Raw genomic sequence first — 27,906 nt, 5'->3', positions numbered from 1 at the left:
AAATGTGCAGTTATGTGCGCGGATCGCCGGTCTGTGCAGACTGCATCAATCAAGCGTTGCTCTTACCCGTTCTTAGCTGGAGGGGTGTACAATAATCTATTCTGCGCTTCTAGGGTTGGATTAAATAGGCATTTGGACATTATAAACCACTTAGCAGAACGAAAAAAACACAGTTATTATCAGTGTCTATATTTGACAATTTTGTAATACAATAAACTTTAGGATTACTCAGTTATACTTCACAAAGTAGTGGTTTGTAAAGCATAATTTATTAATATGATTTTTATACAGTATTTGAAGAAAAAAATTACAGTAATTTCGGAACAACAAGAAACGGACAAGTATTTCATTTTACGTAGTCGGTACTAATTATTTTAAAGTAATAGACACTACTCTTTCATTGTTCGTCAAGCATTATTATTTACTGTGACCATTGGTGCACAAATGTTGAAGAAAATATTATACTCCCAATTAATTACATGCAGTAGGACAACCATGGGGAAAAATGGCTCCGAAGAGCCACTGCACTCAAAGCCACCTTACCTCACTCCACCGACCCTCTCCTCCGCCTGGTGCTTCTCTAGACACGCTTCATTCAATGGCGGGTATGGCTTCGATCTCGGGACGTCAGTTTCAGGAAGAGTGGCAGAAAGAATTTTTTGTTACTTATAAAAAGAAGAAAGTCTGTTGCTTAATATATAAGTTTAAAATTACGCATATAAAACGCTTCAATATTAAACGCCACTTTGATCGGAAGCATAAAGCGGACTTCGGTGATCTTACAAGTATTTATTTACAATTTTAAAAGCTATTTTCGTAATATTTGTGAAGAGATACAAATCAAAATATGTTTATGGTATTTTCAAGATTTAGATACTTATTATTTTATTAAGAATCTGGAACTGAACTTATTTAAAACTTTGAGTGCATATTAGGCCTACTTGATGCGTTTTCTTTCCAAGAAAGATTTTCAGAAGTAACTGCAATGGACATGGAGATGTGTCTGTTCAATAATCCATTTGTATTTGATGTTACCCAAGCATCAGAGCCACTATAGAGATGCAAAAGAGCACGCCACTAAAGTGTTTAGGAAAAAATGTATTAGATCTCTTTAAATACCTACCAGAGGAGCAATTCCCTAATCTGCGCACATTTGCAATGCTTATGGTATCTATGTTTGGCTCAACTTACTGTTGTGAGCTGTTTTTCTTTTCAAAATGAATATGACCAAAAGTATCTCCAGGTCTAGGATCACAGACATACATTTAGTTTCAGTATTACGATTGAGTTATTCTATTTTATAGCCAAATATATCCTTTTTAGTTAATAACAAGAAATTTCAAGGGCAATCAACAACAAAAAAATGAAAACGAGCAGTATAGGCCTACAGTAGTATTTCGTTTCATTCATATCTCATATATTTTGTTTAATATGTTTTAAAGTTAAATGACAGTGGAGCTTAGTTTTACTTTCTTTAATATTTATAAAAAGAAACAATTAATTTTGTTGATCATTATATTGTGTTTAATATGTTTTAAAGTTAAATGACAATGGAGCTTAGTTACTTTATTGGTTTTAAAAAGAAACAATTTATTATGTTGAGCATTGTATCTTTTAATATATTGTGCAGTTAAATGACAATGGAGCTTTGCTTTTTTCTCTATTGTTTTTAAAAAAGAAATACTTTATTATGTCGATCACAAGGCAGTTCAAGAATTTTTCGTGCACATGATAAAGGAATAGCTATACAATTGAAAAATATATAATTTACTAATGGCAGTATATTATTGTATGATTATTGTATGATACGTGCACTTCCTATAAAAAAATAGTGTAAAGCTTTTGAAACAATAAATAAGAACGGAGAAATTACTGATGCGCAAGGTGTGTGGAACCCACCACTGCACTTGACTTAGCAAAACAACTGCGTTACCCCTCGCCTGTCAATCAAACGAATGTGGGGTGAGTAGGAATGTTCTCTCCCTACTTTGCTGATAGTCCCCATAGCTGCAGTAGGACATTGTGAAGTTTTTACACTGAAATATTTCTTTGCTCTATGTCAATATAAATGAATATTAATAAATATAAATTAAGCTTAGAATTTAAATTCACATATAGTTTATTTGAAAACGTTGAGAGCAAGTATCGAAAAGTTGGGAGCGTTACTCAAAGAAATTAAAAGTGTAGTTCATTCACAAGCTGTGAAGCAACGATATTCTCTTTATGTCAGATTTAAAGATTTATTAATATGAGTATATTGAATTAATATTGTGACGTCAACACCTGTGGAGTAACGGTCAGCGCGTCTGGCTGCGAAACCAGGTGGCCCGGGTTCGAATCCCGGTCGGGGCAAGTTATCTGGTTGAGGTTTTTTCCGGGGTTTTCCCTCAACCAAATACGAGCAAATGCTAGGTAACTTTCGGTGTTGGACCCCGGACTCATTTCACCGGCATTATCACCTTCATATCATTCAGACGCTAAATAACCTAGATGTTGATACAGCGTCGTAAAATAACCCAATAAAAAGAATATTGTGACGTGAGCTGGAACATTTGCCATTATGTATTTTTCCAGAAAATTTTTCCGCCTTGCAAATAGTAGTTTTCTTCTCTCCTTACAACCTCAAGAGCCTCACATGTATTCCTCACTATATTCTCATCACTTACTAGTTTATGAAATTAAAATCGTAAGTCGTCTAACCTTTGATGGCTGTGTTACTCGTAGTACAGATTCCAAAACAACGCCATTGTCAAGTACGTTTTGCCGTGAGAGTACTGATTAAGAAATAAGCGCTGGCAATATATATTTGAGAACTTTACTAATCTGATTTAAATTGTCACCTCACAACACTATTACCTCATCATAGGCTGATGAAAGCCTTTCATTTTAAAATAATTATTATTGTTGGTTGAGGAAAACTTTATAACAATTATGTTATATGATTCGTAATTTCTCTTCTCCGTCATCTGTGAACTGCTCACTTTATTTATCATAACTGATTCACAGACACAGCCAAATCGGCAGTCGTACTGAAACTGTGTTACTGAAACAAAAGCTGCTGCAGGTATTGTATAGCCCTGTCGCGTTCCCCTCCAAGGCGATTCACTCCCTCCAGGTAGGGGAATAGAGAGTGCACATCGCACAGAGACATTTGCACAATGTGCAGGGTTTTGACATGCCTGCATTAGATATTAGATGCGCATTGTGAACCTCCCTCGTCAGGCGATCAGCAAGGCACAGGACTACCGCTGAGATAACACAGGATAGCACATGACAAGGGAAAAACACCAGTCACGTGTATAAATAGTAATGTGCGTTACAAGAGCGGTATGTTGAAGTTTTCATGTTCGAGGAAAAGTTTGAAAAAGCGAAACATAGTTGAACTTTTTTAATTTCCGAGAATTGAAAGAAAACATACCGCTCGTGTATCGTACATTATTTTGTGCGAAGATCGTTTATTACATACCTGAAAGAGGAATTTCTAATTAGTTGCAATGAAATCTCCATCTTGGTTTCTGTTCAATGACGGCAATTTTGGAAAACAAAAATATCTGTCTTCAACATTGTTGCTTTAAAATGTTTTCTGTGTTTACTATACTCCAGCAGGGCGTGATATACGTCTGTCTCTTTTTTTCCCCCAGTCTATAAATGCGAACTTAAAACAAACGGCTTCTTTAATGTCACATGCATCACGAAATGCAGTAACTTTAGTGGAGTTGTAGAGTTTACTTAATTTTTGCAAATATTTAAAAACAATAATTAACAGTGCAATTTAGGTGAAATTGCAGTGGTAAGTTTCCAATTTATAATTATTACTACATTGAACATCTCTAAAAATAATATGTTAAAAACCTAAAACAGTAAAATCAATATGTCACTTAAGCGGTAAGAAGAGGGAAATTGTTATGTGTGTTCGGTTGGGAATACTGAATGTGGAATTTTAGACTTAACGCGGGTTGGTTTTGTGCGGAAAACAAGCAAATACGCACGATCTCGCACAAAGATAAATGTTTTCCATTGCCCACGCTAAGAATCGAACTATAAACTGCTTCGTTGGGATGCGCGTATATTATCCACTAAGCCAAGGCGGCGGATTGACCTAATTAACCCTGGACTGTTCACCCTATTTTGGACTCATTACTGCTCACAAAGGGGTATGTTGTCACCCCACGACTTTCCTCTTCTCCCTCCCTCACTACAGGTAATTGAAACTTTTATTGTCGTTGAATAGCCCAAACTATTATTAGATTATTATACTAAACTACAGAATAAAATCGAGTCATCTGGGATGATGCGTCACCCTGGGGAACATTGCAGGGTTAAAATTGAACATTAAATCCGTGACGCTACAGCCTATGAAAGGACACCCGGCTGCTGGTCTCACTTCCATATGCCTTAACAGAGGTGAACGATCATCCAACCATAAAGGAGGTATCGTGTGGTCAGCACGACGATCCCCCAGCCGTTATAGCTGGTTTACGAAACCAGATTTCGTTACCTATCTTAGCTTCTCAAATACACACAATCATAGGTGGGCATCTGTCCCATACACTGGTCGAAATTTCATAAGAAAATTCCTTCCCCATGAGAACTCGAACCAGCGCACATTTTGCAACTCGAGTTCTATGCACGATGGCTTAAACCACGACGCTATGGCGCGGAACACAGACCTACTAATACCATTACTAAAATCATTAGTTCGAATTTCTGCCACCGGTAAACTTGTGTTAAATAAGTAGGCCTTTTTATTCTCTTATTCATATTCAAATTTCAAATTTCAAATTCATATGTTCAAATTTTCAAATTTATTCACAATTTAACATTTGAAATGATACATATGAATAGATACCCGAAATGAGCATAACTTATGCTCGTGCTCGGGTCCAGTCCAGTAGTCTACATAAATTTTACAGAGATCAATGATAATGTTGATGAGAGAAATAATAATAATAATAATAATAATAATAATAATAATAATAATAATAATAATAGAATAACCGTGATGGAGATGATACAAAGAAAGTAATACAAATTAATAATAATAATAATAATAATAATAATAATAATATTAGTAATAAAACAAAAATATTTACAATAATAAAATAAATACTAAGACGGATAAAATAAAATATAAAACCACTTAGCGAGAGTTAACACAACTTAAATAAGCATAATATAGGCCTAATAACCAGGAAAAAATGACGAACTCGAAAATCAACAGAAAAGTTCGTTGTATCGCAGACGATAGCAACAGCCGTATTGACTTTGTGTTATGCCTTATTGGTAGTAGGGGGGAGCCGAAGGTCTACATCCTGACGTTCTCTTCGAATCTTATACAATCATGGGAAGTTAATGCTGCAAAAACAAAATGTCTACGAGTCAAACTGTTCATTATTACCAGGATAAATACAAATAATACTGAAATATATTAATCAAGTTTCAGTTATAGATCTCCCCTTTTGTGCAAGAGGTATCATATCAAAATATTTTATGAATGGCGGGGAAAATACAAATTTCAAGAACTCTCTAGTGACAGAGATAGTGACAAGTACAATCTAGTGTATCTGTGGCGATGCTAAGAATTCATTTATTGGATATATACACTGTTATTAATTAAGAAAATGATCTCTTTATATTTATTACAATGTTTTATCTTATAGGTTACATGCATCAGATAAATACAATAAATATTAGTAACATATAATGCTAGTAACACTTAAAATAATAATAAAATTTATCAAATATCATACAAACATTTTTACTTTATTTTTAAACTTAAGAATGTGTAAATTGCTTAGGTCTGGATTATACATTTACACATTTTTATATAGGCCTATTTATTGTTGGAAAGTGTTTACGAACCAAGAGAAGAATTAGGCCTACTCATGATTAAACATAGGAATTTACGCACAGAGACTACAAGGTTACGTATGCATGGAGTGTTTGTTGTTGAAAAAGAGAGCGAGCGTAGCTAGCAATGCAGGTGCATGGGTACCTGGTAGGGAACTCTGTCGTGGTATAGGCAGGAGAGGGTGTAGCTTCATGTGGTTGACCAACCAACGAATCACAGTGCAATGTAAACAAATCAATTGAGTGGTCCATTGCAAGAGGGAGCTATGCCACAAAATTCTGATAATTGAAATTTCAAGTTTTTTAGGCACTTTTTTTCATCTCTTGCTCATTTTTCTAAACTACAACAATGTGGCAGTGCACGAACCAATGCCAGAGCACTTTGACTAATTCTATGATACGACCCTTTCCGTAACAGATTTAATTTTCTCACGTTATGGTTAATGTGACATAGCTCCCTCTTGCAGCGGACCCCTCAATTTCCGGAGCGCAACACTGAAGCCCTACGCACGAGAAACGTATCCCCATTCAATTGCTGCGATACACATTTCAGTTGTAACCTGGCCATACCTCAGGCTTCACGTCATTTATGACGTAACGACAGTCTAAACACAACTAACCTAATATCCTCATGTTGTGGTATAAATTCCTACCTTTGCTCATGTTTCATGAAAACGGGGATTCAAAACGATCTGAGTATGAAAGCCGATACACCTAAAAAGTGGGATCAGAGGGTATTCAATACAGATTGAGTTTACATGAAAATGCGTATCGTATTAAAAAAAAAAAAAAGACTTCAATGCCCTAAGCACGTGAACGACCATCATTTGTTTGATCTGTCATCTGTTTTACCAAGAGCGAGAGCAATTTTGTATGTTGAAAAGTCATATTATAACTATAAGTAACACATAATACAGGCGACATTAAGATATTTGGATCATATGCAGAGACTAAGAGGGAGGCAGAAAATAGGAAAGATTGGAGAATGTTAGGTTTGCTGGGCAGAACACTTATGTATGTATGTATGTATGTATGTATGTATGTATGTATGTATGTATGTATGTATGTATGTATGTATGTATGTATGTATGTATGTATGTATGTATGTATGTATGTATGCATGCATGCATGCTTGTATGTATGTATGCATGCATGCTTGTATGTATGTATGCATGCATGCTTGTATGTATGTAAGTATATATGTACTCTGTATGTATGTAATGTATGTATGTATGTATGTATGTAATGTAATGTAATGTAATGTAATGTATGTATGTACGTTCGAAGGCTCCTTGAGTTTTATTATTCCACTTTGGATATAATCACCTGTGTTGCCGTCCGTTATTATGATGCTGCCATAGTAACAAAACTTGTTCACTTGCTCAATATGTTGATCGTCCAGACGGAGCTCCGAGGTATTCAGGTTCTTGAATCGCATTTCCGCCCAGTCAAGATTACTATTGTAAAAATGATGTAATTTGTGTTATTTTTTATTTGCCCTACACATAACCTTCCTGCGAATGGAATAATTAACGAAATGCAATGTCATAACCTCTTATTATTTGTTGCATTTTGTTTAGGAGCGTCACTGATGATCTTCAGCATCTAATAACGTTTTTAACTACTTCTGGTTGGTTCACAGTTAATTGTAAAGCGTTCTTTTATGTCTATTGGCATTAACCTTTCTGCCGACATTCAAAAGTATTATATATATATATATATATATATATATATATTTATTTATTTATTTATTTATTTTAATAAACTTTATTTATGCCGCTTTCTCCAAGTGGAGGCTGTTTACTATAAAATTGTATTTTTTAAATAAATGGTAGTTGCACAATTACAATGAAAAAAAAACAATGAAGAAGGAAAAGAAAAAGTAATAACACAATTACAAATAATTGAAACGATTAAACAAATCATCATTAATTCTAGAAGAAATATCAAATCTTCCTAGTATCTATTTATCAGGTGATCGCAATCATCTAATCAGCATTAGTTGCAGGACCCAACTTAAGTGGACAGATCGCCATAGGAAAGAGGTTAGTCTATTTAAGTATAGAGATAGTTTCTTAGAATTTTTATAGATCCCTTCACTGGAGATATAAACGGTTTTTTATAGTGTTGTGGGATGTAATCGATTAATCGATCAATTTCCGTTGTAAGATTAATCGATCAAAAATATTTAATCGAATAATCGAGTCGATTAAAATTAATCGGTTGTAGTTGATATTAATTATTATTTTATTAATACAAACTCATACTAAAACTTCCGACAATATTTCTCTCTCGGAAATTGCTTACTTAAAGCACAATAGTACTGTTATTTTCTAACTGTAAACCAAGTAGCTTAGGGAAAATCTTTGCACAAATACTTCAGAAAGAGATGGAGATATGAGGACAGTGACCTAGTCTACCTCTATTGAAAGTTGAAACAATTCTAAACCCTTATTAAGTTTTATAGTTTTCCAAGAAAACTTCCACATTGTTGTCAGGTCATCTTCCTAGCATATGAAATACATACTTTTCTGGGATTCGTAACCCTAATCCCTTATCCCTTATGAAATACACTGTGTGCAAGTGAGAGCGTAACCACCTTCTTCTCTTTCTAAAATCTGGTAATTCGATTACAGTAGGGGCCAGTCTTCTGTTTCGACCGCTGTACCGCAGTTGCAGTTTCTGTACTGAGTTTGTATATGAAGATTGTGTGTTTAGTTTGATAAAGAAAAAAAATCAGTTTTCTGTAGTTTGTGAAAAGTGTAAACTCCATTATGTCATATGAGAATTTGAGATGTAAACTCGGTGAAACGTTTGGATTTAAATTGAACGATCGTGGAGAAGTGCTTGACAGAAAAAATGTTTTTTCGTGTTTAGTGATAGAGGAAACATTGTTACTAAACGTAGAGCGGCACTTAATTCGGAGCATGTGAACGCACTCACATGTTTAAAATCATGGATGAAGCAGTATTAACTAGGTGAGTCTTCATACTTTTTGTTATTTATGTTTGTCTCAAAAATTCCCGGAGAAATTGACACAATAAATTATAAGCCTCATAATAAATATGTTAGTACATAAGTAATTAAAACAGTTGTTTGTAATATAACGATACAATATATACAGATACATATACAGAGACATCATTTTATTTTTACTAACATTTCTGATATTAACCTGGCTATACCTTTTGATCAACGGTTGCTACCCCCTTCCACGACTGGAGTTCGATGGCGTAATATACAAACAAATCACTTTACTAGGTATAGGAGGAAAGAAAAGTAGTTCATCCATTTACGTAAACTAGGAAATATCACGCTTTTGAGTTTTATAATTTTCATTAGGTTTTTGTTTAATCAGAATACAGTACAGTATTAACAATGAGTGTTTTACTCACGAACTGAGCTGTCCATACGGACGTATTCATTATGCAGTGTATATTATAGGCCTACTGTCTATAGCACATTAGCGTACACTATGGAGAATGAAGTTAAATTGAAAAATAATCATAATATGGATATTTAAACACATTTTTCAAAATGGTGGCGGTTCATTTCGATACAGGCTTCAGTTCTAATGTGTGTAATTCCAATTACCAGTTTCGTCCTTCGTACTAGTAACTCATGTTGAAATAATTCTGTACCTACTCTGTAAAAGAGTACCTTACGTAATGTAAATTCAATCTTCACTTCTGCTCGATCCGAAAAGATAAAATTACTCAGACATGCTATCTACTGTCCGTCCAAGTGGTTATGTCGCAGGATCGTAGAAAGGAGGGAAATTACGTGACAGTTAATTACTTAACGAGGCCCTTTTATTTAAGTTATTTTAAACAGTTGTATGGGTATAATATTACGTAGATGTCCAATTCTTAACAGAAATTAATGTTCTCAGAAAAGAGCTAAGACAGCCCAGCCACTAGCCTTTACAGAGAGGCTGGTGGAGAAAACCGGAATGCGACGTAGGCAAATGGACGACAGTACCTGTGCGAAAATGATGCAATATTGAATGCTCTTTCGTCATTGGAAAACGCGAACATATTTTTGGAACGTACTGTGACGGTAAGGCTACTATGACTGTATTCGCGGTCTTGGATCTGTGTGGAGAACGGTTGACCTTCATTAGTAGAAGGGGTGGGAGTGAAGGACATTCAAAAACTCAGGTACAATAAAAATTGAAGTAAAAATAAAATGATGCTCCTGTACAACATTTAATACTTATGCTAATCTATCGATTAATCGATTAAATTCAAATAGTTAATCGATTAAATATTTTGGTCGATCAACTGCACTAGTTTTTTGGTCTGTTATTTTCGAATAACCTCCCATTCCTAATTTGCAGTGGAAACGCTAGTGTGTAAACCGGCGAGCGGTTGGCATGTGCGTGCCTTCGATGGACACCCGTATGCAGTAGCAGCAGACTGCTAGACCTGTTAAGTTTCTTTAATGTTCTGTTGGAAGAGGTACTTAGCTAACCTTGGCATGCGTAGCAATCTGAATATAGTTTCCACGTGTTATTAGAACTTACGTAAGCAGCTGACATCTTTAACTGTACTAAATTGTTTAATAATTAATAATGAAAAATAAGAATCTATATATTACGTAAACCAGCCCTAGGCACATGGGGAGGTGGAAGGGAACGCAGAAACCCCCACCCATGTCCTTTTCGCTTACACCGCCTTATAAACAAACGCTCAGTAAAGTATTGTGCATCAGTTGTGCATGTTAGGCGACTGACGAGAGCCGAAAGTTCATAAAAGCTATTTTGCCTGTCTTATACAGGGACATCATTTTATTTTTACTTCAATTTTTATTGTACCTGAGTTTTTGAATGTACTTCACTCCCACCCCTTCTACTAATGAAGTTCCAACTGTCTTCCACACAGAATCAACACCGCATATAGTAAACAGCACTGAGTTAGTGAGTATAGTACGTTCCAGAAATATGTTCACGTTTTCCAGTGACGCAAGAGCTATCAATATTGAATCATATTTTCTCACAGGTACTGTCCGTTTGCCTACGTCGCATCCCGATTTCCCCCACCTGCTTCTGCTCGCCCCTCTGTGAAAGCTGGGCTGTCTTAACTCTTTTCTGAAAACATTAATTTCTGTTAGGAATTGGTCGTTTACGTAATATTATACAACTGTTTAAAATAACTTAAATAAAAGGGCCTCGTTAAGTAATTATATGTCACGTGATTTCCCTCCTTTCTACGATCCTGCTACATAACCACTTGGACGGACAGTAGATAGCATGTCTGAGTAATTTTATCTTTTCGGATCGAGCAGAAGTGAAGATTGAATTTACAGTACGTAAGGTATTCTTTTACAGAGTAGGTACAGAATTATTTCAACATGAGTTACTAGTACGAAGGACGAAACTGGCAATTGGAGTTAGATACAATAGTCTATAGTGCGATAATATGCACAAATGAACTGAAGCCTGTATCGAAATGAACGGCCACCATTTTAAAAAATGTGTTTATATATCCATATTATGATTACTTTTCAATTTAACTTCATTCTCTATATTGTACGCTAATGTGCTGTAGACAGTATAATATACACTGCACAATGAATACGTTCGCATGGATAACTCAGTTCGTGAGTAAAAACACTTATTCTTGATTCAGTACTGCATTTTGATTAAACAAAAACCTAATGAAAATTATCGAACTCAAAATTGCGATATTTCCCAGTCTACGTAAATGGATTAACTACTTTTCTTTCCTCCTATACCTAGTAAAGTGATTTGTTTGTATTTTACGCCAGTATCATCGAACTCCAGTCGTGGAAGGGGCAGCAAACGGTGTTTCCGGTTTTCTCAAGGTATAGCCAGGTTAATATTAAAAATGTTAGTAAAAATAAAATGATGTCCCTGCATTCATTGCATATCGCTGGTCCAAGGCATGACGCCTTTTAGACTCTTTGCATATGCAAATATGTAATTAAATACATACGTGCTTACTTATGACTTTTAGAGAACCCGGAGGTAGAGGCCGAGACGAAGATGGGAAGATAATATTAAAATGGATTTCAGAGAGGTGGGATATGATAGAATCTTGCTCAGGATAAGGACCGATGGCGGACTTATATGTGGGCGGCAATGACCCTCCAGGTTCTCTAAAAGCCATTTGTAAGTAAAGTATGAAAATGCTAAGATCTTACTAAGAGTCCAGGGTGCGAATTAATCGGGGGGATGGGGGATGGGGATTCCCCGCCGTTGGAAAATTATCTCCCTCTCATAAATTCATATTAACATCCTTTCCAGGGATAACTTCTATTCCCCCTCACAAAATATAATTTTATTATTTTAATACGAATACAGGGACATCATTTTATTTTTACTAACATTTCTAATATTATCTAGTTATACCTTTGGATTAACGGTTGAGAACCGGAAACACCGTCTGCTACCCCCTTCCACGACTGGAGTTCGATGATACTGCGTGAAGTACAAACAAATCACTTTACTAGGTATAGGAGGGAAGAAAAGTAGTTCATCTGTTTACGTAAACTAGGAAATATCGCGATTTTGAACTTGATCATTTTCATTAGGTTTTTGTTTAATCAAAATACAGTACATAATTAACAATGAGTGTTTTTACTCACGAACTCAGCTGTACATGCGGACGTATTCATTATGCAGTGTGTATTATACTGTCTACAGCACATTAGCGTACAATATAGAGAATGAAATTAAATTGAAAAATAATCATAATATGGATATTCAAACACATTTTTGAAAATGGTGGCCGTTCATTTCGATACAGGCTTCAGTTCTAATGTACACATTATCACACTATAGACTATTGTACCTAATCCCAATTACCAGTTTCGTTCTTCGTACTAGTAACTCATGTTGAAATCATTCTGTACCTACTCTATAAAAGAGTACCTTACGTACTGTAAATTCAATCTTCACTTCTGCCCGATCAGAAAAGATAAAATTACTAAGACATGCTATCTACTGTCCGTTTAAATGGTTTTGTCGCAGGGTCGTAGAAAGGGGGAAATCACGTTACAGGTAATTACTTAACGAGGCCCTTTTATTTAAGTTATTTTAAACAGTTTTATAATAATACGTAGACGTCGAGTTCCTAACAGAAATTAATGTTTTCAGAAAATAGCTAAGACAGCCCAGCCTCTAGCCTTCACATAGGGGCGAGCAGAAGCTGGTGGGGGAAACCGGGATGCGACATAGGCAAACGGACGACAGTAGGCCTACCTATGCGAAAATATGATTCAATATTGAAAGCTCTTTCGTCACTGGAAAATGCGAACGTATTTCTGGAACGTACTACACTCACTAACTCAGTACTGTTTACTTTGACTGCATACGCGGTCTTGGTTCTGTATGGAGGAAGGTTGGAAGTTTACTAGTAGAGAGGGTGGGAGTGAAGTACATTCAAAAACTCAGGTAAAGGGTGCGTCAGAAAGAACATATGGATTTCAAACTATCGATACGCAACGAGGAGAGAGATATAGTGAGGGGGACCACGACTGTTGGGTCAGCCATAGAATGCAGTTTCAGTTGAGAATATGGTGTTGGCCTGGTGTACAACGTGCTTTCATCGTAGAGACATTTTTGAAAAATGAAGAGTCTGTGATCGCCACTCAGGACTCATTTCAACATCGGATTTCACGCTAGGATTCCAACTCTGAATACAATTTTGCGGTGGGTGGCATCATTTCGTATCACAGGTTCAACATTAAAGAAGAAATCACCTGGACGAAATTCTATTGCACTGAGATTGTCCGAGGCTACGGTAAGATCTCGCGCCCTGCGACTTCTTTCTTTGGGACCATTTGAAGGCGTAAGTTTGTAAACATCGATCACATACACTGGACGAACTGAAGACAGCGATTCGTGAAGAAATCGTGGCAATTGCACCAGCTATGACTGTGAAAGTGATGGCGAACATCAGAAAACGCCTCGATGCCTGTATTGAAAGCCAAGGACATCATATGGATAATATTGTTTTCCATAAATAAACTGCATGTATTGGTGAATATGTTGATAACAATAAATTTTTGATTTGATGAATCTTTACAATTTTCTTGCCATGTGAAATCCATCCGTTCTTTCTGACGCACCCTGTACAATAAATATTGAAGTAAAAATAAAATTATCTCCCTGTACATTGGTATAAAGTAAGCAAAGAAAATAATATTGATGTGTTATCATCACCGGCAAGCTGACAACAATCAATAACTTAGAAATTACACATCTTATCTTAAGCCTCCTCATGGATGTAATTATTATTATGATCAAGATTGCAAGACTAGAAACTCAGTGCTACCGAGCGTTGAGTCGTATCGAATGAGGATAATAATAATTTTATGTATGGTATTCTCTATCTAGGAATCTATTCTCTCCTCATCAGAAATCTTAATTCGCACTCTGACTAAGACCGCTATATACACTAAACATTAAAATTAACTAGAGAAATTGATATATCGCCCTATAACATCTCGAAACTCCGCACAAGCCTATACCCAAAAAGTAACAAACCGAAATATTTACTGTGGTTTGGAAAAACTGCTATTTTACAAAGATATGTTACTGGTGGACTTTACTTGTATGTCGATAACCAGCATTAGACATATCCTGCATTGAAAGTAGCCCCAATTATAAATTGAATTGAATTGAATTTGAAGGAGAGGCACTACGATCCAGTATTGCGACCTTATTAGATCCATTGCGCTAACCCTCAAACTCGGTGCATTCCCAAAGCCACACTGGCTGACTACACTAAGGTAAACATAGCCTGCAGAGTAAGAGGGAAAGATATTCCTATTCAACCAATGGCAGAGACCACATCCCACGCTTATCTTCAAGTTGGGCGTTCTGAAGCGATCTACCTTCGCCCAACTTCAAGAGAAGTCTGGAATGTGACCTCTGCAATTGGTTGAGTAACAATTATCTTTCTCCCTTCCTCTGCCGGCAATGTTTACTTTGCCTGTCAGAGATTATGTAACGCAGTATAGGCCAGCCACCTCCGTGCGTCGCCAGTCGACGTTCGGGAAAACCTATGGAATGATGACGAAATGGAGAGATATCAGAATGATGTAGATGCCTAATATGGGGAAATGAGAGTACCCAGAGAAAAACTCCAACTGTGATCTTGTCCACCATAAGTGTCGCTATGGATTGTTCATTAAAAAATGCCAGGTCTGACCGAGAATCGAATCTGGACCGTCTGCGTGACAAGCTGAAGGTCTGACCCCTAAATCAATATAGGAAATCGATATTACCCTCCACCGTATATTTAACTATTGCAGATGATAGGTGGAATGAAGGAGCAGTGGATAGTGTTATTGGGATGAAGGATGGAAATGGGAGTACCCCGAGAAAATCTCTCTGCAACGCCTGCTTTGCCTACCGTAAATTTCATCACGACCAGGCCGGGGATGAAACATGGGTCGTCTAATGGGCGCTCCCGAATTGTATGCGGGACCAGTACAGGTCGAAAAAGTAAACATTGAATTGTATGCGGGGATTTTTGAATGCATATTTGAATCGCATGCTGGCGTGCCCGTGAACGATTCTCAGGAGTCGAATCTGAAACAGGCTATCAGCACATACTGTTGGTTCATAAGCATGACAATTACGCCGCTTGCAATGGTGCTTTGAATCTTGCTATAGAACAGTGTGAGTGAAACAATGTACGAGGGAGCTTCAAAAAGTAAGGTAACAAGAGCTATCATGGACAAACTGTATTTCACAGGCAGATATACTGATATACATTAATAGGACATTGGTACGTATTACTTTTCAACATTTCCAGTATACTTCGGCAATTTAAGAGAGCAGTATATTATGATAACAAATGATTGAAAGAATATTAATTTTGTCCTTTAAATGTGCAGAAATTTGATCCGAACAAATGCAAATTTTCGTTCTGCAAAGGAATTTTACAATGTTATATTTGTTCAGATCAAATTTCTGCACATTTAAGAGACAAAACTAATTTTTTAAAATCATTTATTATCATAATACACTGCTTTCTTAAACTGACAGAGCATATTGGGAATTAAATTAATGACTCTCCCAAAATACTCTATCAAAGTTTTCATATAAAACTTTTTTTTCTCGATAAGGAATAAAAATTGTATTATTTTTTTTCATATATATAAAAAAATAACCTCTTGAAATTAATGGTATTACTTAGGTTCACTCTGTATATTTTTCTCACGCCTATACTCCTTTACCACAACGGGAGTAAACACTGATTTGTATGTATGCTTGTCTGTGTTGCGCTTGCTTCATATTGATATACGTTTGAATCGTTTTATTTCGGCCAAATAACGTAATAGTAATAGCCTATGCGTTACAAGAGCGATATGTTGAAGTTTTCATGTTCGAAGAAAAGTTTGAAAAAGCGAAACGTAGTTGAGCTTTTTTAATTTCCGAGAATTGAAAGAAAACATACCGCTCGTGTATCGTACATTATTTTGTGCGAAGATCGTTTATTACATACCTGAAAGAGGAATTTCTAATTAGTTGCAATGAAATCTCCATCTTGGTTTCTGTTCAATGACGGAAAATTTGCAAAACAAAAATATCTATCTTCAACATTGTTGCTTTAAAATGTTTTCTGTGTTTACTATACTCCAGCGGGCCGTGATATACGTCTGTCTTTTTTTTTCCCCAGTCTATAAATGCGAACTTAAAACAAACGGCTTCCTTAATGTTACATGCATCACGAATGCAGTAACTTTAGTGGAGTTGTAGAGTTTACTTAATTTTTGCAAATATTTAAAAACAATAATTAACAGTGCAATTTAGGTGGAATTGCAGTGGTAAGTTTTCAATTTATAATTATTACTATATTGAACGTCTCTAAAAATAATATGTTAAAAGCCTAAAGCAGTAAAATGAATATGTCACTTAAGCGGTAAGAAGAGGGAAATTGTTATGTGTGTTCGGTTGGAAATACTGAATGTGGAATTTTAGGCTTACCGCGGATTGGTTTTGTGCGGAAACCAAGCAAATACGCACGATCTCGCACAAAAGGTATTATTAAACTATGAAAGATACATTAAGAACGTAATGAAATAAACCATTCGTATTATTTCAAATAAATTATTTCGGAACATGTATTATATGACTTTCTTGTGTTAAATTCTATCGTACCTGGTTTACATGTTTCGACTTTTTATGGGTCATCCTCAGAACTGGTCATTGTTGGTCTTGGCGCCTCTTGTTTTGTTTCCTGTGAGGGTGTGTTCGTGTGGTGTAATGTAGAGTCAAAGAGTGTGTGTGTTCTGAAATTTAGTTGTGTGTTGAGAATTTCATTGGGGTGTGTTTTTGTGTGTCTGCATATTTCATATTGTTCTAGTGTGTTTAGTTTCTGGCTTGTTGGTTGGATGTGTAGTATTTCCATGTCTGTGTTGATGTCTCTGTAGGTGTGGTTAGCATTTGTGACGTGTTCTGCATATGTGGAGGTATTTTCTAAACACACGAAAACAAAAACACACACACAAAATTGCAACCTCATTCAAGAAATTAAATTACAACATTGCATACAGAACAAATAATTCTCTGCAAAAACATTTCAACACACAAACAACACAAACAAACAAATACAACCACACAGGCGTATACAAACTCAAATGTAACACCTGCAACAACTTCTACATAGGACAAACAGGCAGATCATTTCAAACACGTTACAAAGAACACATCACAGCCATAACAAAATTACAAAACACCTCCACATATGCAGAACACATCACAAATGCTAACCACACCTACAGAGACATCAACACAGACATGGAAATACTACACATCCAACCAAAAAGCCAGAAACTAAACACACTAGAACAATATGAAATATACAGACACACAAAAATACACCCCAATGAAATTCTCAATACACAACTCAATTTCAGAACACACACATTCTTTGACTCTACGTTACACCACACGAACATACCCTCACAGGAAACAAAACAAGAGGCGCCAAGACCAACAACGACCAGTTCTGAGGATGACCCATAAAAGATCGAAACATGTAAACCAGGTACGATAGAATTTAACATAAGAAAGTCATATAATATATATTCCGAAGTGATACAGTGTTAAAAGTTGTGTAATCAAGATGTATAAAATAAATTATAATTAATTTTCTTGGCGTGCTGAAGACTTCTGGTATTTCTTCCTCTTCATCTGTTTGCCAATGTCCGATTGAAGACCAAATGAGCTAGACCTAATCTCAACCACCAGCTAAGTTAAAATATGTTATGTTAGCACGCTTTTGATACTATTTATTAAAACATATTATTACTTAGGGGAATATGGGGCAGGACGGGGTATAGCCTCTATCTTCCCAACAAGTAGTGTAATCTACCGATTTTTTTTTTTTTTAGAACTTCGTCAACTCATGTAAATATATCGTCACACAACACTTACTGCCATTCCTTGCATCTGTTGTATGTTATTCAGTTGCTGCATCATATTGTATCATTCATTTGCAACATTAAAGTGTTCTCTTGTCACACGTAAGTAGAAATGAGATTTATTTAGATAATCTATTTTAATGTCATATTATAGAGTGCTTACCTGGCTTTTAATTCCGAAACTTTCTTCAATTTCGTGCGTTATTTTTCCTGCCAATACCTCATAACTTAGAAATTGTGACTGTGGGGCAAAACGGGGTGGGGCATAACAGGGCAGTACGTCCTGCCCCACGTCATATTTAATTAAATTTCACCTCCTGTAATGGGTTGTTCGTTCTGTTGTTTGTCAGAAGTTGCGTATCATGTCTGAAATGGGCTCACAATTGTTGCGCAGGAGTAGAAAGTGAAGACGAGGATGCCACGCACATTTGCGTATTTTGCGAATCACTTTTTCTCAAGTAAACTTGTAAAATGTTGTAGTATTCACACTTTCAGCATATAATTTTTGTCACTTTTGCCATTCAATTATTAAAAAAAATAGATACCCCATTTTGCCCCATACGTGGGGCAGAACGGGGCAAAACACACATTTCGAAAAACTAGTTTATTTTAAGGTTATAATGACCGGATTTCACTCGAAGTGCATATTTTTTTTTACTTGTTTACAGTGTAATAAAAGCATATATTCATAAAACCCATACATTTACGTTATTTTATACCAAATAAAAACATTCAAACATTAACTACACCGTCCTGCCCCATGTTCCCCTACATCAGGGGTCGGCAAACTTTTTTTCCAATGGGTCCAATAGCAGACCTATATTAGTCTCTGTGGACCAAAAGGCATACGCGAAGATTGTCACCGAAACGATGTTTATGCCAAGAAAATATTCTTCCGACATCACACACGATGTTATTGGAGCGAATTTGAAATAGTTGTATTATCTTGTGCCTGTTCACTATTTTAATTCATGTTTCGAATATGCAGGATTTTTGTTCAAGAACACTCTTCACTTTCAGTTTAACCCTTTTATTATGATATAAATATCTTTATCTACAGCACAGAAAGCAAAAGCTAAGGGAAGTGCTGTGACCCGGATAGCAACTAATTGGAAAGAACGTGTGCTGTAATGGAGAAAAGAGGTCATTAGTGAAGATCCATTCTGCAAAGCAGCATCATGGAAACTAAACAAGAGGAATTTAGCACGAAAAGCCAGAATTTCAATATTAATCTACAAAATCTGTGTTATTCTGTATATGAAACTAAAGGTAAGAAGTCGCTCAACAAATTGTCCTTTATTTCTTTCTTTAGTTTTATTTCCGTTTTACTACAGAGTCGGAATTATGGTTCAAGTAGTAGAATTCCTGGCTGAAAATGCTGTGAATTCGAGTTTGTTTCCCAGCAAGAATATGGAGATAAGCCTTCTTGTAGTAAATGGATGTATTTCCTTTGTCCTGTGTTTGTTTTTATAGTGTTTTAAGCCACTGGTCTAACTCACAAGTAAACATTCTGATGGGAGCAGATGAAAAAGTTAATTTATTTCTTTCACCATGTTAATGATGTCAAAAGAAGTGCTTATACAAATTTTGGTTACTCGACCGCAATTACAAGGGCCGTAAAAAAATAAGTTCGCCAGAGGCAGTTAACAAAAAGAAAACACAATTTCATTGGAAAATTTATTGGAACAGACACAGCAATTGTTGAGCTATTTTTCAACATATTCCCCACCGAAATTGAGACATTTGTCATATCATGGGTTCAACAGAGAGGTGCAGACGGCTGTCAAACGCTGGTTCCGATCCCAGGCGGCTGACTTCTACGACACAAGTATACAAAAATTGATCCCATGGTATGACAATTCTACAGTGCTTGGGAAAAGTGACATAAGTCAGTTTCCACAAACCATTTTTGATAATTGATGACTTACATTGGTTTATGTCGATTTGATTTTTTTCTGTATGAATTATTGTAATGGGAGAAATACTTATGTATTTTTTCCAAGCGACCAGATGTTCCGTAAGTTGTCAATAAATTATCAAAAAAGGTTTGTGGAAACTGACTTGTGTCACTTTTCCCGAGCACTGCAGAATTAATGTCTCAATTCCAGTGGGGGAATGTTGACAAATAGCACAACAATTGCTGTATCTGTTTCAATAAATCTTTCCACGCAATTGTGTTTTTTTCTGTAAACGGCCTCAGGGAAAATCACTTTCTGGACGGCCTCGTAATTGCGGTCGAGTGGCCAAAATTTGTACAAGCACTTCTTTTGACATTATTAACACAGTGGAAGAAAAAAAAAAACTTTTTATCTACCCCCATCAGAATGTTTGCTTGTCAGCCGGTAGGTGTATTTGGCTGCTGCTTTCGGCCACGGGTTCGTTTCCCACTTGGGCTGATTGCCTGGTTAGGTTTTTCCTGACATTTTAAAACGAATATAAGGTAATCACATGGGGAATCCTAGGCCTCATGTCGGAAAATATCATTTTGTTAACAATTTCATCGTCCACACCTGTGGAGTAACGGTCAGCGCGTCTGGCTGCGAAACCAGGTGGCCCGGGTTCGAATCCCAGTCGGGGCAAGTTACCTGGTTGAGGTTTTTTCCGGGGTTTTCCCTCAACCCAATACGAGCAAATGCTGGGTAACTTTCGGTGCTGGACCCCGGACTCATTTCACCGGCATTATCACCTTCATATCATTCAGACGCTAAATAACCTAGATGTTGATACAGCGTCGTAAAATAACCAAATAAAATAAAAAAACAATTTCATCGACGCTAAATAACCTAGTAGTTTATTTAAATAATCGACTAAAACCGTCCGTAATGCTGAACGTCTGATGAAGGAATCACATTACTTCTGTGGCCGGGAGGAAAAAGGTCTTAAGTCAATTTTTTGTGAAAACGAGATTTTTATAGACTATATTCTGAAAGCGGAAACAATTATCTACAATCTGGTAAAACGGCTAAACTCAAATAAGACTCCTGTCTGGATTTATAGAGGGTTACCAAATGTCCTAAGTACTTTTTTAATCGAGCACACACAGAATAAAGGACTTAAGAATATTTAATACTTTATTCTTTACGAACATCACATGTTTACTTTTCATGCTTCCCTATTAGAAAGGTCTAATTTATATTTGAGCTATTTTATCACATACTGATGCCGTTTCCTTTCAAAACTTTAAGCACCAGGTAAACAGTCCTATATTGTTTTAGACCTATTTTGAATTCCTAATAAATAATTTACATTTCTCATTTACTTTGACATGAAAAAGCTCTTATGTTTAAATAGTCCCTTTTTCTCAGTTTGGGTTCTAATCTTAAAAGGGCTTAAGTGCGGCTATTTTTGGAAATAATCAAGAAAATTTTTAAATGAGCAACATTATCTATTTTAGAAGAAATATAAACAAATAATATCCAGGAAAACCCTCTTAATTAAAGAAACTCTATAATTGACACCAATTTCAATCTTTCTACTGCTCTCCTGAAAAGTATAACATTTTTACTTAAGACCTTTTTCCTCCCGGCCACAGACTTGTGTATTTATGATGCTATTTAACAATCGATGAGGACAGAACAAGCCTAAGAACGAAACCTTGAAAATAAATTACAGTGATATTTGTTTTATTCGTTTGTCTTCGTTTATTTTCCAGTTTCTTTTCCATGTTTTCTTTTTATTTTATTTTCATAACTTATTTTACGTTTATCTCCTTTTTTCACGTTTCTTTCTGCAGTTTTATTTTCTTCACGTCTTTAGTTTCTTTCTTTTCTTTATTCTTTCATCTTTATTCCTTTCTTTTTAAATTGGTTTATTTTACGTAGCTTTATCAATTGCGATGTTTATCTAGCGTCTGAGTGAGATGGTGATAACTAGGGATCGTACTTTGTTCCAAGAGGCTACAATATTAGGTTAGTATTACTGGAGTTTTTAAGTGAACGATGTGCGTGCGTCTGACAAGCGAAGTACAGACTTGACTGACGGCTTACGCTACTCTTGTTACGTAAAATGGGACAGAACAAAACATGGACCACTTTAACGATTATACACTAATAGGCCTATTTACAATTTAAATTATTTAAACTATGTACACCAGACTACGCTATTTTTATTATTCCCACTATAATAAAGGTTGTAGTCCACCGCTGTGAAGTATTGGTTAGCATGCCTAACCGTGAACTAGCGGGCCCGGATTCAGATCCTGGTTGGGATGAGTTACCTGGTTGAGGTTTTATTCTGGGGTTTCCCTCAACCCAATAAGAGCAAATGCTGGGTAACTTTCGGCAGTGAACCCTGGACTTATTTCGCCGGCATTATCATCTTGATCTCACTCACGCTAGATAACCATAGTAGTTGATAAAGAATCGTAAAATAGCCAATTAAAAAAAATAAAATAAAGAATGTAGACCTACATTGATCAAACATAATTTACAGTATACTATTTTGTACCCTGGTCGACGACCACAACGCAACAGCAGTGATTAGTGAAAGTGCGTCAGAGAATAGTGAAAGAGAGAAAGTGACAAGAGGCAAAGAGAAGGAACAGGTAAATGCAAACAAACCGCATAGGATCCCACAAAGCTCCCTGGGACTCGCTCACCTAAGAAGTGAAAGTTGAGCTAATTCCTGCGTAGGCAGGAGGCCATGGCCCTTAGAGGATGAAACAAGCTAGATTTATTTATTTATTTATTTACTTATTTATTTATATATTTATGTATCTGTGTATTTACTTATTTATTTATTTACTTATTTATTTATTTATTTAGTTATTTAATTATTTATTTAGTTATTTATTTAGTTATTCATTTAGTTATTTAGTTATTTATTTAGTTATTCATTTAGTTATTTAGTTATTTATTTAGTTATTTAGTTATTTATTTAGTTATTTAATTATTTATTTAGTTATTTAGTTATTTAGTTAGTTATTTAGTTATTTATTTATTTAGTTATTTATTTAGTTATGTATTTATTTAGTTATTTACTTATTTATTTAGTTATTTAATTATTTATTTAGTTATTTAGTTATTTATTTAGATATTTAGTTATTTATTTAGTTATTCATTTAGTTATTTAGTTATTTATTTATTCATTTATTTATTTATTCATTTATTTATTCATTTATTTATTTATTCATTTATTTATTCATTCATTTATTTATTCATTTATCTATTTATTTATTTACTCATTTATCTCTTTATTTATTTATTGACTTATTTATCTATTTATTTATGTATTTATATATTTATTTATATATTTATAAATATAAATTTATTTATTTATATACTTATTTATATATATATTTAGTTAATTTAATTTATTTATTTTATATATATTTTATTTATATATAGCCTATATATTTATTTATTTATTTAGTGCAATGTTGTGTGTTGTGATACAAGGTATTTTATTTCATAATACTATAGCCTACTTATTTTATAAATTGTGTGCAACAGTGTAAATGTTTGGTCACTGTAAGCCTTCATTATTTATGGTAGTGTAATATTGTAAATAACGTATTTTAGTGTGCATAGTGTAAAGGAAAAGACTGTCCGACATTCACTACTTTCAAAAGCCGATTGTCTGATTGATTGGAGAATAGTAATCACAAAATCTATTTTTCTCAAGTGACTCAAACTAGAGTTGAACAACGATCGAGAAATCAAGACTAACAGCGCCCGCAAAGCCGAAAACCCGCACGAAAATATAGCCTACGACGTCGTTGACTCCTTGTGAGTGAATCAAGAGATCAAGGCTTCGGGAATGGTCAACTCTCGAACGTCAAGCAGCCTTGAATCGTCACAGTTGTTTATACCAGACTAAGCTTTTATCTGTTTTGGCAACTGTTATAATGTACAGGGACATCATTTTATTTTTACTAACATTTTTAATATTAAACTCTCTATACCTTTAGAGAACCGGAAACACAGTTTGCTATCCCCTTCCACGACTGTAGTTCGATGATACTGGCGTAAAACACAAATCACTCTACTAGGTATAGGAAGGAAGAAAAGTAGTTAATCCATTTACGTAAACTAGGAAATATCACAATTTTGAGTTTCATAATTTTCATTAAGTTTTTGTTTAATCAAAGTACAGTACTGTATTAAGAATAAGTGTTTTTACTCACGAACTGAGGTATCCATGCGAACGTATTCATTATGCAGTGTATATTATACTGTCTGCAGCACATTAGCGTACAATATAGAGAAAGAAGTTAAATTGAAAAATAATCATAATATGAATATTTAAACACAAGTTTGAAAATGGTGGCCGTTCATTTCGATACAGGCTTCAGTTCTTTTGTGCATATTATCGCACTATAGACTACTGCATCTAATTCCAATTGCCAGTTTCGTCCTTCGTACTAGTAACTCACGTTGAAATAATTCTGTACCTATTCTACGTACTGTAAATTCAATCTTCACTTCTGCCGGACCCAAAAATATAAAATTACTCAGACATGCTATCTACTGTCCGTCCAAGTGGTTATGCCGCAGGATTGTAGAAAGGGGGGAAATCACGTGACAGTTAATTACTTAACGAGGCCCTTTTATTTAAGTTAAATTAAACAGCTGTATAATATTACGTAAACGTCCAATTCCAAACAGAAATTAATGTTTTCAGAAAAGAGCTAAGTCAGCCCAGCTATTACAGAGGGGCGAGCAGAAGCAGGTGGGAGAAATCGGGATGCGACGTAGGCAAACGGACAGTACCTGTGCGAAAATATGATTCAATATTGAAAGCTCTTTCGTCACTGGAAAACGCGAACATATTTCTGGAACGTACTATACTCATTCAGTACTGCTTACTATCTGCGGTCTTGGTTCTGTGTGGAGTTGGAACTTCATTAGTAGAAGGGGTGGGAGTGAAGTACATTCAAAAACTCAGGTACAATAAAAATTGAAGTAAAAATAAAATGATGTCCCTGTATAAACAATCAAGTAGCCTATTTGAAACATCTCTACCTTTCAGTGTATAATAATCCATTTCCTAATCTTTATTTAATTACTACGCCCTTATTAAAAGGCTAGGATTTTTTTTCGTGTGTTTCAATTCAAGTGTACAATCTCAAGTAAAAAAAATATATTAACGCTTTATTTAACGTTATGTTTTATGTTTCTTAGAAATGCAAATGTATTTGAGAATTGTTTTGCTATTTATATAGGTAATATCTGATAATAATAGAACCAGAACATTTTGATAACTATGATACTGTTTTGTTTTGTCTTTTTGTATCAATTAAACATCTCTAATGTTATTTATTTCAATTATGTATGTTATTCAAAGTTACGAAATCTTTCCACGCCGACCAAATGCTATTTCGAGAATGATGAGCAAGACTCGAAATGCACGAGAGTTTACGATACGAGATTCGAAAGACAAAAGCGAGAGTGACAGTTCTGTTCATCTCTAATTCAAACCCTAGAATGAATCGCTATTCCTTTTGTTACAAGCTGTCAACGTCAACAGCTTTGCCGTTAGCATTAGAAAGCCACTTTGAGTGACGTATAACAAATTACAACATGTAAGAAATTGTCCATATTTGATCTTCTTGCAATGGCATATGCGGGTCATGGTTCAAGGTTCCATTTTATGATAACCTTAAGTTACTATCTCATTTTAGCCTATTTTACTTCAGTCACAATACAAATAACAACAGGATGTACATACACAAGTCTGGCGCGCTATTATCGGAATAACTGTGTGTGTCGTTTTCCAGACCTGATGAATCCTGGCGGGCCCTAGCGGAGCTTTCAGGGTGAAGAATTGTTGTACAAACTATTCTTCTAGTAATGTTCTTTCCCTTGTCTTCATTCCAGTACATCTTTCTTGACGTCTAATTATCATTGTCTGAAGCCTGGAAGTGAAGATTATTTAACTGCATCTCATACAAATATCCAATTAGTGAGATAGATTAGACCACTTCCTCCCATTGTCATGAGTGCCATCCATGATACCATGACAGAGTCGCTCGTCTGAGAACGAAGTAACAAGTGGAATTATACAGCACGTGAGCGTCTGTCAAGGAAGAATGTTCCGGAATAGTAACTCATTGTGGCCTATTAAGAAGCTAGAATCATGTGAAAAGTTCAGTTCTGGCCGCAGAAAAAAACATTAATAAACAGAAATAGAAACTCAGTAAAATTATGTAGATATGCGAAATAGATTGTCTCGAAAAATATGAAATCTTCCGATATTTTTCCAAATATATTTTCTCGGCACAATTGACTTGGCAAACGTTCTAATACCCTCATACAGTGCCGGCCTTAGGAGTCGCGGAGCCCAATTAGGAACATTATTTGAGGGCCCATGTTCACAGACAAGATCTGCGAAATCTATGTAGTAAATAAAATTTACTAGGCCTATAGAAAGATCTCTATTATACAATGGAAATCAATCAAAATATTTATTTAGAAAGTGCATGTGATTTAATGAAAAGCAAGCTCACAAATAAAAAAACAAAAATAATATGTTGATTATCTTTAGATAGTCTAAATCAGGCCTGCAGAACTCGTAAGTAGGGAAAATATGACGTAACCCTCACTCCACTTCTATTGGGTATGATCGACTTCCGCGTAGAGTTATTTACCTTCTCTTGTCGTCAAAGGTCCATCAGTGGCGGCATGTAATTTTCAAAAAGGATTGTAATAAATTCATTGTTTTATAATGCGTTATCTCGTTTCAAGGTTTACAATTATGCTAGATTTCCTGTCGGTAGTTTCTTTGAGATTTCTTTGCACCTAACCTGTTTTAGATTTTCGAAAACTTTCCTCCTATCATCACCTACGGAAATATAAATTTATAGCATTTAAGTAATAACCTTGAAAATCACTATTAATTTCAATTCAAAATGAACACAACGAGTGACGTCCTTAATTTTACAGTATATATATAAATAAACAATATACAGTTCGTAATAATGAACTTACCCGAAAGTAACGCATTTCTCTGCCCTACAATACAGCAGACTACCAGATAATCATACCGTAGTTGACACCCCTAGTATGGAATAATTATATGTCGCAAGGAATACTGAAAACAAAAGTCTGGTTGCGGATATGAGCGGGGTTCGGCAGAGATGGTGTTGTGAATTTTCGTAATCAGCATGTGTATGCTGATGAAAATCCCCATGCAGTTGAAGAAACAAGGCATGAGCAACGATTCTCAATCAACTTATGAGCAGGCGTTCTTGGTGATAGATTAATAGGGCCATACGTGCTACCACAGAGATGAACTGGGGATCGTTATCAGGACTTTCTTATAAATGTATCAAAACAAATTTCAAAGAGTGCGTGATTCCTTACGCCGAAGGGCAGAGGAATGCATTGCCATGAATGGACGTCACATTGAGCACCTCCCATGATCAAGTGTTCAGATCTCAGAAAGTATGTGTTGTAGGACTCATGTTTATTAGACATTATTTTCTTGTTTTGATGCATACTGGCACCTCCTAAAATATTGGATACTTTTTTTTAACACTCTAAGAGACAGTGAATTTTATACACGGATGATCGTGTTTGTATTCATAAAACATATACATGTATAACTTCTCAATATTTTGCTGCACTGTTCTGAACTGAATTCCAGATTCCAGAATTAGCACTTTGTCTCCTATTGAATATTAAGACTGCTGTGAGAGAAAAATCAGGATTACTT

At 35.3% G+C, this 27,906-nt stretch overlaps 1 protein-coding gene across 6 annotated transcripts in view; it reads left to right on the top strand.

The window, feature by feature from the left end:
* Nucleotides 1–27,906, top strand: part of LOC138703117 (ATP-binding cassette sub-family G member 1-like) — a 96,290-nt gene that overhangs the window by 22,902 nt on the left and 45,482 nt on the right. For 4 of the 6 annotated variants that reach the window (XM_069830707.1, XM_069830710.1, XM_069830708.1 and 1 more), the window contains one exon: nucleotides 19,313–19,521. The exons of 1 other annotated variant lie outside the window; for it this stretch is intronic. In XM_069830707.1, the coding sequence (XP_069686808.1) occupies nucleotides 19,431–19,521 (91 nt within the window). In that variant the 5' untranslated portion in view covers nucleotides 19,313–19,430. Of the gene's footprint in view, nucleotides 1–19,312; nucleotides 19,522–27,906 lie in introns of those variants that run through there. One more of the 6 variants, XM_069830711.1, reaches the window with a different exon arrangement.

The sequence above is a fragment of the Periplaneta americana genome, chromosome 7 (assembly GCF_040183065.1).
Source record: "Periplaneta americana isolate PAMFEO1 chromosome 7, P.americana_PAMFEO1_priV1, whole genome shotgun sequence".
Taxonomy (NCBI): domain Eukaryota; kingdom Metazoa; phylum Arthropoda; class Insecta; order Blattodea; family Blattidae; genus Periplaneta; species Periplaneta americana.
The sequence above is the reverse complement of the archived record's forward strand: the minus strand, read 5'-3'. Positions and strand labels throughout refer to the sequence as shown.